Raw genomic sequence first — 13126 nt, forward strand, 5'->3', positions numbered from 1 at the left:
TTTGAGAACCACTGATATAGCAGTATACTGTGCTGCACGTCTGTCAGCCTGTTTGGAGGTAGTCTATTGTTGTGTTGACCTGCCTGTATCTTTTCTCTTGTCTTTTAGATAATGGCTATAGTTAGTAGGCCTATAGTCGTCTGGGTTATGTTTGTCTATAGGCTATACGCAATAATCTGTTTTATGTTTTTATGACGTGGCTGCAGGGACAAGAGTTGAACATTAAACCCCTTGGTTAACACTGGTCTATTTACCTTGTGGTTGAGTAATGTGTAATGTGTATTGTCCCTGATCATTATGAATTAATACATAAACAAACAAACAAACAAACAAACAAAACAAACAAATACATAATTAAATAAATAAAAATAGGCTACAGTAGATAGATTCCCAGAAGGTTTATGAGAGAGGCAACACTGACACTATGAGCCAATTTAGTGTGAAAAAGGTGGGACAAACCAATGATCCATCCGGCTATAAATCAATCATCATTATTGTAAAATGTCTGACTCTTGCATCAGAGCAGCAGAGTCTCCTATATAATGACATCTCATGTGATGATGTGAACACAGCGTGGTCACAAGTCACATTGGTAATTTAGAGAGTGTGTGTGTGGTGATACATACACCCCCTCTTCCTCCTCCTCCTGTCTCTTTCAGCTCAGCCGCTCTAGTACAAAGTCTTCCTCTCTCACTGCCGACTGTCGACGCTGCAACATCTTTCCCCCTGGACCAAAAAAAGGGATATATTTCTCATAGAAATATCTTCAAAAATGTACGTACTGCATCTATAACTCGGCTTTTCTTCAAAGATTCAGTTATTCTACTCAGGTTCAGTGGTTCGTATTTTATGTGAACTTGTGACTGTGAAGCGTGCGCATCGAACCAGCAGCAATGGATGCTCAAGTCTAAATAGATGGAATGCACGAAGCAAGGAAACCATTTTATACCGGAATATATCCGCTAGCTAGCGACCTTTCTGTGCGTGTGTCGGTGAACCATGGGTTGTATGTTTGGCAGGAAATGTGTGAATTATTCTTAGTATGTTAAAAACTCAAGTGCCGGTACCACAATTTATTTCAATAATCTTGTGTGTATTTTTTGCTCACTGTACAGTGGACTGGGTAGCCCCCTCTGGCCAGTGGCCACTACCCGAGGCGATGCATTAATAACCAAACTTTTCTTTATTTTAGGTTTAGATGTCACCCTGACCTGTCCATGTTAACCAGTTTCTAGTTTAACAGCTGAATTGAATTGACCTGTCAAATGTCAATTAAGTAAATCGGTTGTGATTATTGCGGAGAGTAATCAGGAAATAATACACGAATATCCCAGCAATCCCGTTATTATACAGGTATCCGGAATGCTTGCCCTCGTTTTTACAGAGGCATGTTTGTTGTGTTGAACTGGTTCGTTTTTTACTAGTATGAAGAAACAGCTGTCGTGCAAAATGCAACTTTAACACCCGTTCCGTGTCCCCTAGCTAGAACGCCCATTTCTCCATTATAGGGCAAGAGCGAATGAAGGACTCAGCAGCCCCGTTACATAATAGCAATAGAAAATAACAATGAATGGACAACATTGGTCTGATAAAATACAGATATATCACTTGATATTTCGTCTTCTTGTCGTGTGAGCATTCTGCACTTCTGCAGTAACCTACAGTAGCCTACACAATGTCACCACCAGATCGTTTCATTGTTCCAGCTGACCATTTCTGATGTAGGCTTACAAAGCTTGTGCCTGTTGCTAGGCTATAGATTTACATTTTTATAGAACTATAGCCTTGTTAGGCTATATTTATATTTAATATACTGTGTACAGTAGGCCTATATATTATATAAAAATCTATATTTGATTATAATCATATAATGTAATATAATTGGATTTGAGGAAGTCGAAGAACGCAGCAGAAATTAGGTTAAAATGGGCAATTGGACATCCTTAAAGCAGTTTTGTCCTGCCCCTATTTGGTCTATTATTAAGTAGGCCTTTAACCTCCATATTTCCACAACAGCTGACATCCTTGCCTTATTGGCAAGGACGCCTCCCTTGTACCGCTGTTATAACTGACCTTGGTTATGAAATGATAGGCATATGTGCCTTCATTAAAGCATGACCACCAAAGACCAGTACTCAAGTGTCACAGTGCCGATTTCCTTTAGTAATGAAGTTGTCAATTAATAACTTAAGGGGGTGGCGGTGGCTCAGGGGTAGAGTGTCTGGATGGTAACCGTAAGGTTGCCAGTTCGAACCCGGGCTTCCCCAGAGTTACTGTCGAAGTGTCCTTGAGCAAGACACTGAACCCCTAATTGCTCCCGATGTGCTAGTTGGTGCCTTGCATGGTTTCCGCTGCCATCGGTGTATGAATGGGTGAATGTAATGCACAATCTCTGTAAAGCGCCTTGGATAAAGGTGCTATATAAATGCACCATTTACCATTTATAACTTGGCCTGCAACACCTGTCTATATAGGCTATCATTATTACTCAACATTCATGGTTATCCTACTGGCAGAAGCAAATCCTTTTTGCATAGGTGTAGAGTAGACTAGAGTACAGCAAGAGAGAAGGAGATGGTTGTGTCTGAGTCTTGTGTGTACGTACTGTAACGTTTAGCACCCTGTATATTTTCAAATTTCGGGGATTGGGGAACAGGCACATTATGTGAGGATCTAACAGGAAGAGGAAGTAGGTGTTGCTTGCTGCGGGAAGCACACCGTTGTGGAAACGGAAACATGATCAGTTAAATAAACCTTCATGAAAGTTATTGTGGCTTGGTGTCAATACGCCTAGTACTACTACTACTAGCACATCACGTACACTTTAGTACAAATGACAATAAACAATAAGAAAACATGTCTTGTCACTGTAATCCAATTGCTTAAAGCTTTTAGATGAATCTGATCGCCGTTTATGCCTTAAATTAAATGCTAACGTCAAATGTTACGGTGTTATGATAGCCAGACCTGCTCGCGGCACAATTGTTTGGCTGCCCCGATTGGCTGTGTTTTCATATTTCTCCTTTGCCTCAGGGCAAATCATGGGAAATTATATCCTGATGAAATGGGACAGCTGTCAACCCCGTCAATGTGGTACAAAGAACATGGTGGATGGATGGATGGATATGAGTGATGATATGACTGCATTGTTATGTACTGGAACCATGACAGATTAGATTACATGGTGCTCATACTGTGTTTGGACAATGACTAGTATGTTTTACACAAATGTAGAGAGTAGTGGGTCTAGATTACAACAAGACTACAGTCACAGTCACCAGCTCAGTGGCCTTGTGGTTAGAGTGTCCGCCCTGAGACTGGGAGGTCGGGGGTTCGATCCCTGGCCGGGTCATACCAAAGACTCTAAAAATGGGACCCAGTGCCTCCCTGCTTGACACTCAGCATCAAGGGTTGGATTGGGGGTAAGTCCCTGCGACATACTAGCGTCATGACCAGGGCGTGTACTTGTACATCAAGCTGCCTCACGCTACAGAATCAGGAGATAGGCTCCTGCCCTCATGGCTCGGCAAGGCTACTTACTTACAGTCACAGACACCTCAGTTGCTGACCTGAATTGCCTCTGGACTGGAAATATAGCAAGCTACATTCTGTACTGGGTTTAGCATATGCTGTTTCAGGCTGGTCAGAACTAGTTGGAGCAAGTGAGGAAGTGTGAACAAGAGAGAGAGAGGAGAGAGAGAGAGAGAGCATAGAAAGTCAATTGCTTAGTATACTATACCTTTTGCTAAGACCATGTTTTGACTGTCCAAACATGAGTCATCCTTATTGACTGTAGTGTGTAAACCCGTAATCGCTATTCAACCCCTTGGTAACATCCCATTTTGGTGTTGCATTTTGAATTCATGTTTATGCACAGACAGTGTGAGTGTCACGTGTGTGACTGTGTGTGTGTGTGTGTGTGTGTGTGTGTGTGTGTGTGTGTGTGCATGTGCGCGCATGTGTGTGTGGTGTGTGCGTGACTGTGCTGCCCGCACATGCGTGCGTGAGCTCTCACAGAGGAGCAGCAGTTGTAGTTGTTTGACTCTGCATCGGCAAGTTCAAGAGGTCTCTGGTGTGTAATTATAACTCTCTCTCTCTCTCTCTCTCTCTCCCTTATCCACCCCCCCCCCACCACACACACACACACACACATACAGCTGTGATCATGTCTTCAGTGCTGGAGAAACTCATTACCCCCTTGAACACCACACCCCTGGAGCCCCCCAGGAACAAGGTGACGGTGGTAGGAGTGGGCCAGGTGGGCATGGCCTGTGCCGTCAGCATCCTGCTGCGGGTAAGAACAAGAGAAGTGATGTCTGTCTGTCTGTCTGTCTGTCTGTCTGTCTGTCTGTCTGAGTATCCCACAGGCTTGGCATTGGGTTTTACTGAGAAGGGACAGATGGACAGGACATACTTACTGTTCAGTACAGTATTCCATCCATATGCTACATGCAAGTCTCTGTCATTCTTTGTTATACTTGTAGCTCTTAATTATGTATAAGTAGGCCTGTCACAGTTATTACATAATCACCTAATCGCAATTATTTGAGATAATCACAATTATTATGCATAATCGGCTGGCTGGCCTCCTGGCAAGTTCCGTATCAATTATAAACTCCTCCTTCTCACCTACAAATGTCTAAAAGCCCTGGCTCCACAGTACCTCTCAGGCCTCCTCCATAAACCTCCTGTGACAGGAACCTGCGGTCCACAAACTTGGACCTCCTCTCTGTCCCCAAAGCAGTCAAGCGAACCTTCGGGACAGAGCGTTCAGTGTGGCAGCCCCCACCCTGTGGAACTCTCTTCCAATAGAGATTCGCCATGCTCCAACACGGGACTCTTTTAAGGCTACCTTGAAAAGACACTTATTCTCTCAGGCTTATGGCATATAGCTGTTGATTGTTGTTGGTATATTTTGTATAGCGTCCTTGGGTTCATGAAAGGCACTATATCAATTCAAGCTATTATTATTATTATTATTATTATTACTATAATCGTCAGAATCGTTTCCATTCTTAATCTGTTGAAAATGTTCATACATTTTCAAACATATATAAAACAAGCGGAAATAGCTTGTCTACAAGATCTACAAGATTGTAAATCGTCTGATTAAATATTTTTGTACTACATAATTTATTTTGATTATTGGTACCAGTCATTGTTAGTTATTTGACATATCTGCACTGTACTTTCCTGTGCTGTTTTCTGCAAACTGTTAATAATAAAGTATTGCCTGCTCCCATCAGGACCTGGCTGATGAGCTGGCGCTGGTTGACGTGATGGAGGACCGTCTGAAGGGCGAGATGATGGACCTGCAGCACGGCAGCCTCTTCCTCAAGACCTCCAAGATCGTCGCCGATAAAGGTTGGTCCTCCTGGACCACACACAGTCAACCCTATGGCCCTTTTCCCACCAGGGGTTGAACCGCTTCAATTATGTTTTCCCCGCCTAATATTGAACCAGTTCCAGAGTGTTTTGAAAGTTGGTTCGGAACTGGAACCAAAACATGGCTGCCGGTTCCGTGAAAGCACCACGGTTCCAAGAATCTATAATGGAACCAGATTTAGAAGCATAGACAAGTTGAGTCTAGATGTGAATATAAGGAAGTTCTGAAACTTACTAAATGATGAGATGGATCTAAGAGATAGAGGGAGATTGTTCCAATCAAAAGGGGCTTTGTAGCAGAAAGACCTCCGCCCAACCACATTGGAGATTCTAGAACCAGTTCTAGAACCAAAGTTCTTTGGGTGGAAAAGGGGCCTATGTGTTTGATGTTGAGACTCTGTGGTGGAAAGTTAGAAACTGCACGTAATGACTCATTCTCTCTCATTCTCTCTCAGACTACTCTGTGACGGCCAACTCTCGCCTGGTGGTCTTGACGGCGGGCGTGCGCCAGCAGGAGGGCGAGAGCCGCCTCAACCTGGTGCAGAGGAACGTCAACGTGTTCAAGATGATCGTCCCTCAGATCATGAAGTACAGCCCCAACTGCACCATCCTCGTCGTCTCCAACCCCGGTACGCACAGCGCGGCGCCCTTTCTACAACATTCTAATAGATCTTGTATAATCGACTAAATCAATTACTCCGATTAACTGTTACCACTTAACCGCTATTTTATACTTTGTTGTACAATTGTGGCATGCAAAAATCTTGAACTTGTAGATCGCCTATTGTCTTTCTATTAATCGTTCATTAATGATAATAAAGTTTGAAATAATCATTATGTTGATTTGAAATCATATGGTCAAAGTATTAGAATTAGACGTGAAGAAGTGTGTGTGTGTGTGTGTGTGTGTGTGTGTGTGTGTGTGTGTGTGTGTGTGTGTGTGTGTGTGTGTGAGAGAGTGAGAGAGAGTGAGAGAGAGCGAGATAAGGCCTGTGTGTGTTAATGTTCTTTTCGATTTCAACCCTCCGTTCAGTTGACGTGTTGACCTACGTGACCTGGAAGCTCAGTGGTCTGCCAAAGCACCGTGTCATCGGCAGCGGCACCAACCTGGACTCTGCCCGCTTCCGCTACCTGATGGCCGAGCGCCTGGGCATCCACGCCACCTCCTTCAACGGCTGGGTGCTGGGAGAGCACGGAGACACCAGTGGTATGTAGACAGAGAGGGACAGTGGTGGAAAAAGTACTCAAATGTTGCTTAAGTTGCAACGCGCTTGTAGATCAGCTATTATTCGGAAATTATATTTAGTGTTGAGGGGGGGGGGGGGGGGGGGGCCTTCTATATGCCCCTGGGGGACTCCACTCCAGTCACCTAAGCATAGAGGGTTTAACCACTTAAACCATCTAGTCTTAGAGAAACGGACTTGAGTTACAACTGAGCTGAGCGCTTTTTTCTGTCTACACCAAATACCTTCATCCAAAATTAGCCAATCTACAAGCCGCTTTGAGCTTTTAGATCTGCTATTTTTGGCGAACGTTCCCCCCAGAATAGGCATGCTGGGTGTATAAGCCATCCTCACTGTTTTGTTTGTGTATTATTAGTGTTATCATGATTGTTGTTCAAGGTTAGCTTTATTGTCCCTTGCAGGAAATTGGTTTGCAGCCAGATAATAGTAAAAAGTACACACAACAAACAACATTCAATACAAGACTAAGATCTAAGAACAGGGCACTAGAGACAGAGAATTCATGACATTCAATAGTAGCAAAGTCAGTTGTTATTTAGTAGTTGTTATTTAGCATTATTTGGTATTAGCTTGATAGATTGTGTCTAAATGTCTGATGCTTGAAACATTTTTAACAAAAGCGTCCCTGGAACATCTGTTCAGACTGCAGTCTGCGGCCAAATACATATTAACTTGGGGGTGTTCTTGACACGAAGGAGCTTGAGAGCCACTGTTAAAGATCACATGAAATGTCTTCGACAGTTCTTTATTCATGCTGTGCCATGTTGTGCGTTTCAGTGCCCGTGTGGAGCGGCGCTAACGTGGCAGGAGTCAGCCTACAGAAGCTGAACCCTGAGATTGGCACAGACGCAGACAAAGATCACTGGAAGGCCACGCACAAAGCTGTAGTCGACAGGTACTGTGTGTCTGTGTGTGTGTGTGTGTGTGTGTGTGTGTGGAATGTGGATGTGGATGTGCGTGTGTGTGAGAAGGCAGTGAGCAATCAAGCATCAAGCATTCAATTAATATAATACAATAGATTTGGGGGTAATGACAGATTATGGGAAAGAGACCCATAATGGGTCTGCTGCATAGAATCCCCACATGACCAAGTTAACACTGGATGGTCTTGATGCTGGTGGTGGGAGGCCGTGGGTGGAGAATGTGACGTGCAATAATCCATGTAAAAGAACGGGTGGAGGCTTAAACCCAGAGGGAGTTGTAAACGCTCATTAGAGCAAAGGTGGAAATTACTAGCTTAGCGGAGTGGTGAATGACACAGATGTGGGAGAGGATTTGTGAATGGACTAGTCTTCCTGATTGAACTGATGTCAACTCATGTCAGTCATAGAGTTGACAAAGAGTTACAGTCTATACGTGCCAGGTAGTTAGATTGTAGTAAAGGGTTTACATTTCCTAAAATTAATATAATGGAAGGCCGTCTCGAAGCCTAGCTAAGACCCTTGTAACCCAACAATTACAACCACAATGTTTGAAAAAACACAACCTCAGTCAGAAATGTAACCATTTATTGCAACAAATGGAAAACATTTTTCATTTTATTGCAACACATGGAATACAATTATACTGTTCTTTGGCTCTGCTCTGCCCTAATTTTAGATAGACATTGAATGAACTTGACTTGAGCCATGCAACACATGCATTCCAGTTTAACTTTAGATAACCACTGTTGTAGAGAGGTATTTTCCAGAGTGCCTGGCAATACCATAGTAGCCTGGTTATATATTTAGTGTTTGCCCCACTACGCGAATGTGGCCTTTGACCGAGTGACTACTCAAGTGCCTAATGGCTTTGCAGTGTGGTGGTTTGAGAGTAAGACTCTACTACAAGTATTGGCTTCAATCCATAATCGACTGCCTCACATACATATACTGTACTGTACAAGTGTCTCTTACTATTATGCATATCAAGAGTTAAGGCATAGACATATTTGGTGTGTTTTAAATGTTGATGATTAGTGTTCATAAAATTACACTCATTTCACAAAAGAATCTTGGGGTAGGACCCAGAGGCTGTTCCATTTGTATGGCAGGGGTCAACTGGGGGGGGGGGGGGGAGAGAGAGAGAGAGCGAGAGAGAGAGAGAGAGAGAGAGAGAGAGAGAGAGAGAGAGAGAGAGAGAAAGAGACATTGTGCACTTTCAGTAGGTGGACTCCAAAATAAAACTTGCATTGACTTCGTATTGAAATCGTATTATTAACGCAAGTCTTATTCTGAGTATAGTACTAGTATTTATAGGAAGTCAGATGGAATGAGAACAGAAGAAAGTTAATAACTGGTTTATGGGTCCTAGTCCTACCCCATGCACTGTGTGTGGAAGTGGCTTCTCTTTCAACCTCTGTAGCAGTAGGTATTAAGTTGCAGCCAGGTAAGTTTCGCCATGATTTTTATCATAGCCAGCAGGCTATGATAGTGCAGTGGTAGAGAACTCTACTACTCTACTATACCGACAACGTCAAAGTTGACAACATTGTGTCCACCCAAAGGGACAATCGCTGCAGCCTCTCTCTGCAGAAAGTGCTGGAACCTTTTATTCTAGAGAACTTTAACATCCTCCAGTGACCCCTCATTTTAAACACTTAACAGTCCCTTAGGAGGAAGTCTTTAGTTATGGGAAAGCCTTAATTAAGACAGTTAAATTAACACCATGATTGCAGTGGTGTAATGGTGTTTTTTTTCCCGGTACCACGGTCACACGCACGTGCACTCGCGCACACACGCCTACAATTGCGCATGTGCACAGAACTGCTGATAGCCTATATTGTTTATAGTGTTAGTGTACGAGAGTTTTAGACACATACTTAAAATAATCAGACACATTTATTTATACTGCGCTGCCTGCAGTGGCGAAAATAAAAGTTTGCTTTGGACGAATCTCTTCTTTGATGGTGGATGAGGCATTCTTGTTGTGTGCAGCAGCACCACAGAAGCGTTAGCCTACTGCAGCCATACTGCTGTGCTGTGTTGCTTACCAGTTACCATTAACATGCGTTCAGGTAAACAGTTCAAGCTGTTGTTATGCAAAGTAGTGGGTACTTGACACAGTGTGAAAATAGGAGGGGCCTGCCCACCGCCAGTAAACCTAGACTGGTGCGTCTTGGAAAGTCTGGTGTGAGTGGTGACCGGTCCAAGGTGGTTAGGTGCGTCTTCTCTTGAATCTAGGGGGACGCATTCTAGAGTGCATGCGTGTGCACCATTCTACGAGCATGACACCACTGCATGATTGTCACAGTGCAGTAACTAGTGTTACTCGGTTCAGAATCAGGTGTCATTTTTTCATGCTCGCTCCATCATTTTGTAGTATTCCATGAGAAGAGGGAGGATAGAGGAAGAGTGAGCGCAGAAGGGAAAGAGAACAGGTTAAATACAACAAATAAATATAATACATATTGTCAGGTTGAAATGTCCAAAACTGTTGCTTTTCAGGATTCAAATAAAAAAAATCACACCCGTGTGAACTGAGTGGTGTAAGGTCTTATATAGACTGATCAACTGTGGTCTGACGTAATGAAATCACACCCGTGTGAACTGGGTGACCATAGCAACCATGCTCATTTTTTGGTACGAACAGACACGTAAACTAACAAAGCCACCCGTGTGAACTGGGTGACCATAGCAACCATGCTCATTTTTTTTGGTACGGACAGACACGTAAACTAACAAAGCCAGTTGTAGGAGTGGTTTACACCACTCAAAAATACCAAAAGTAGCTTTGTGCCGCTGTAGTATGATCAAGCCGGGCGTTACGTTACGGAAAAACACAAAAAATTTGAATATTGAGATAAGAGGTTTCTGCCCGACAGCAACGATATCCACCAGATAACCAGATAACGCAGCGTTTTGCTTCATGTGCTATGCACACTTTGAATGTGAGCATAGACAATGGTCTGCTGATCAACACTCGACCCAGAAAGCCCAGTGCTGCTATGTGCAGATTGTGACAGAGCTTCCTTCCCGTTGTGTTGCAGTGCATACGAGGTGATCAAGCTGAAGGGCTACACCAACTGGGCCATCGGCCTGAGTGTGGCCGACCTGACCGAGAGCATCATCAAAAACATGAACCGCATCCACCCTGTGTCCACCATGGTCAAGGTACGTCAACAAGGGCACGCGCACGCACGGACACACTTTTGTTTATTTCAGAGTTAAACTAACTGAAGATTTGACTGTGTACGGATGTGCACTTGCACACATACACACACAAAGTTGATGCAGGAAAGAAAAAAAACCTAGTGGATAATAAATGGAGTTTATATCAAGTGTGCCGCATAGTATATTACATTTTAAACACGGGTACGCACTACGCACACACGCATGCACAGACACACACGGGGCGCTCGGGTGGCGCAGTAGTAAAGTACCTGCCCACCACCATGGAGTCTGGGGGCCGAATTAGGGATGGGTATCGTTAGGATTTTTGTGAGTTTGATAACGGTATGCAGAGCTGTGCTCAGAGGCGGAGCACTGCCACTGGACAGCAGCAGAGCTGTCTGTGACTCTGTAGGCTACTCCTTTCAACAGTGTGAGAGACACGCTGCGCTACTCTATTATACATAGTCCACCGGTGTTTTACCGGATTTTGCTGTTAAATAAATAGCGCGTGACTGCATGCATCTGTAGGAACTGATAGGGAGAACCGAAATTGAATTATTATAATGGATACCCAAACATGCTTGGTCCTGAGGTTCGGGACCCACCCCTAGGTCGAAATCACCGCAGTGCACCCAGCTTTGTCGAGCATCTATACGAACACAATTGGCCCGTGTTCAGGAAAGGGTGATATTTGTAATTGCACATAATTATGATTAGTTTCTGTTTGTTTTGTAACCACAATACAGTTTTTTTGTAAAGCCTTGTTTTTTCTTTTTATTTCAGTTAACTAAAAATGTTTTTCCAGTTCTAGTGGTAGTTATTTTGTTTCAGTTTCACTATAAAAACCCTGATGCACCCATCGTGTCCTTGTTTCTCCTCCAGGACATGTTCGGCATCAGTGAGGAGGTGTTCCTGTCGCTGCCCTGCGTGCTGAACAGCGGGGGGGTGAGCAGCGTGGTCAACATGACCCTGAACCCAGACGAGGTGAGCCAGCTGAAGAAGAGCGCTGACACACTCTGGGCCATCCAGGCGGACCTGAAGGACCTCTAAAGACTCCACCCCCCCACCCCCCCGCTCGCCAAAATACCCCCCCTGAAGCAACCTGCCGCAGGGCCGAACAACACGAGCATACACACACGTAGTACGAGATCATTCAGACACATACTGGCTCCTATACACACCATTTGTCTCTTTACCACTACAAGAACTAAGTGAATCGTTCCGTGCCGTGCCATGAAACGTATTTCACAGGTTCTGGGTGGGTTTCCATACGCTATGGCTCGCTTTCAGTTGAGGTTCTCAGAACCTAATTTGGGCCCTGCTCGGGAGGTGGTACTAACCCTGAGCTCTGGGAACCTAGACCTTAGAACTTACACTTTCAAATGTATTTGAAAATAGCAGATCTACAAGCTAACATCCCATTGCATTATAGATTGAGTATTTTCATTTTTTGAATGATTTTTAGATTTCCCCCTTCAGGACGTAAACTAAAATACTTCACAGAACTTCACAGGTTCTGGAAAGTTGAAAGTTCTGGGTTAACCGTAGTGGAAAAGAGCCAATATACAGTAGTACATGCAAACACTCCCATATGCGCGCACACACACACACACACACACACACACACACACACACACACACACACACACACACACACACACACACACACACACACACACACACACACACACACACAAACACACAAACACACACACACACACACTCCTTTTTCTAACTTCCATGTATGTTATCTCACTCACTCCATTGTTATCAGTATAGAATGAAGCACTGCCCAGCTTCCCCTGTTCCGCCAGTACGCTGAGGTTACTGTATCATTGGTGTCTTTGAAACAAAACTGCCGTTTTAGATGCTCCCAGGATGAGTTGGTTTACCTTCCATGAATCCCTTTGTGCCGCAGCTTTTTTTTTTCTTGTTTTGTTTGGGCCATGATCAAAAAAAGGATAAGGAAAGGACAAGAAAAAGAGACAAAATTAAAGTGTCTGCCATTTCATTTGCTGCTTCTTTGTTTGCACATGTGTCGTTCATTTCAGCCTCCTCCTGGGGATGCCTAGAAACAAAAGACCTCTCCTGAACATGTTGATGTGTACACTGTAGGCCCTAAAGAACAATCCGAAAGACACTGTCCTTGTCTATCAAACTGAAATTTGTAACCGAGAGACTTTGGCACACCTGAGAACAATGTGAATTTCATTGTGGATCCGAATCCCTGTCACTCTGGTATAGGCTACCGTCTGAAAGAGATGGTGAGCCATGGGGAGGATTTAAACGTCCAAACTTGACTTGTTTTCTAAAAGAAAAAAAGAACACTGACTGTAGCGGTCACTCTCGTGTTGTGAGTTGTGTGAAACAGTGATGAGTAACTTAATAAATATGAACCTTATGGAA

General features: G+C 43.8%; 1 protein-coding gene across 1 annotated transcript; it reads left to right on the plus strand.

Moving 5' to 3' along the window:
• Positions 1–603: 603 nt before the first annotated feature.
• Positions 604–13126, plus strand: LOC306916832 (L-lactate dehydrogenase B chain). Its single transcript, XM_079494887.1, has 8 exons — positions 604–774; positions 4158–4294; positions 5247–5364; positions 5841–6014; positions 6419–6592; positions 7407–7524; positions 10597–10720; positions 11603–13126. Exons 2-8 carry the CDS (start codon positions 4166–4168, stop codon positions 11768–11770), a joined length of 1005 nt encoding a protein of 334 aa, XP_079351013.1. The 5' UTR covers positions 604–774; positions 4158–4165; the 3' UTR covers positions 11771–13126.

The sequence above is a fragment of the Electrona antarctica genome (assembly GCF_951216825.1).
Source record: "Electrona antarctica genome assembly, chromosome: 23".
NCBI classification, from domain to species: domain Eukaryota; kingdom Metazoa; phylum Chordata; class Actinopteri; order Myctophiformes; family Myctophidae; genus Electrona; species Electrona antarctica.

Excerpts from the sequence above, each read along its gene's own strand:
- LOC306916832 (XM_079494887.1), top strand. The coding sequence starts at position 4,166 with ATGTCTTCAGTGCTGGAGAAACTCATTACCCCCTTGAACACCACACCC. Across the intron at positions 6,015-6,418 it reads CCTCGTCGTCTCCAACCCCG|TTGACGTGTTGACCTACGTG; the intron begins GTACGCACAGCG and ends CCCTCCGTTCAG. Across the intron at positions 10,721-11,602 it reads CTGTGTCCACCATGGTCAAG|GACATGTTCGGCATCAGTGA; the intron begins GTACGTCAACAA and ends TTTCTCCTCCAG.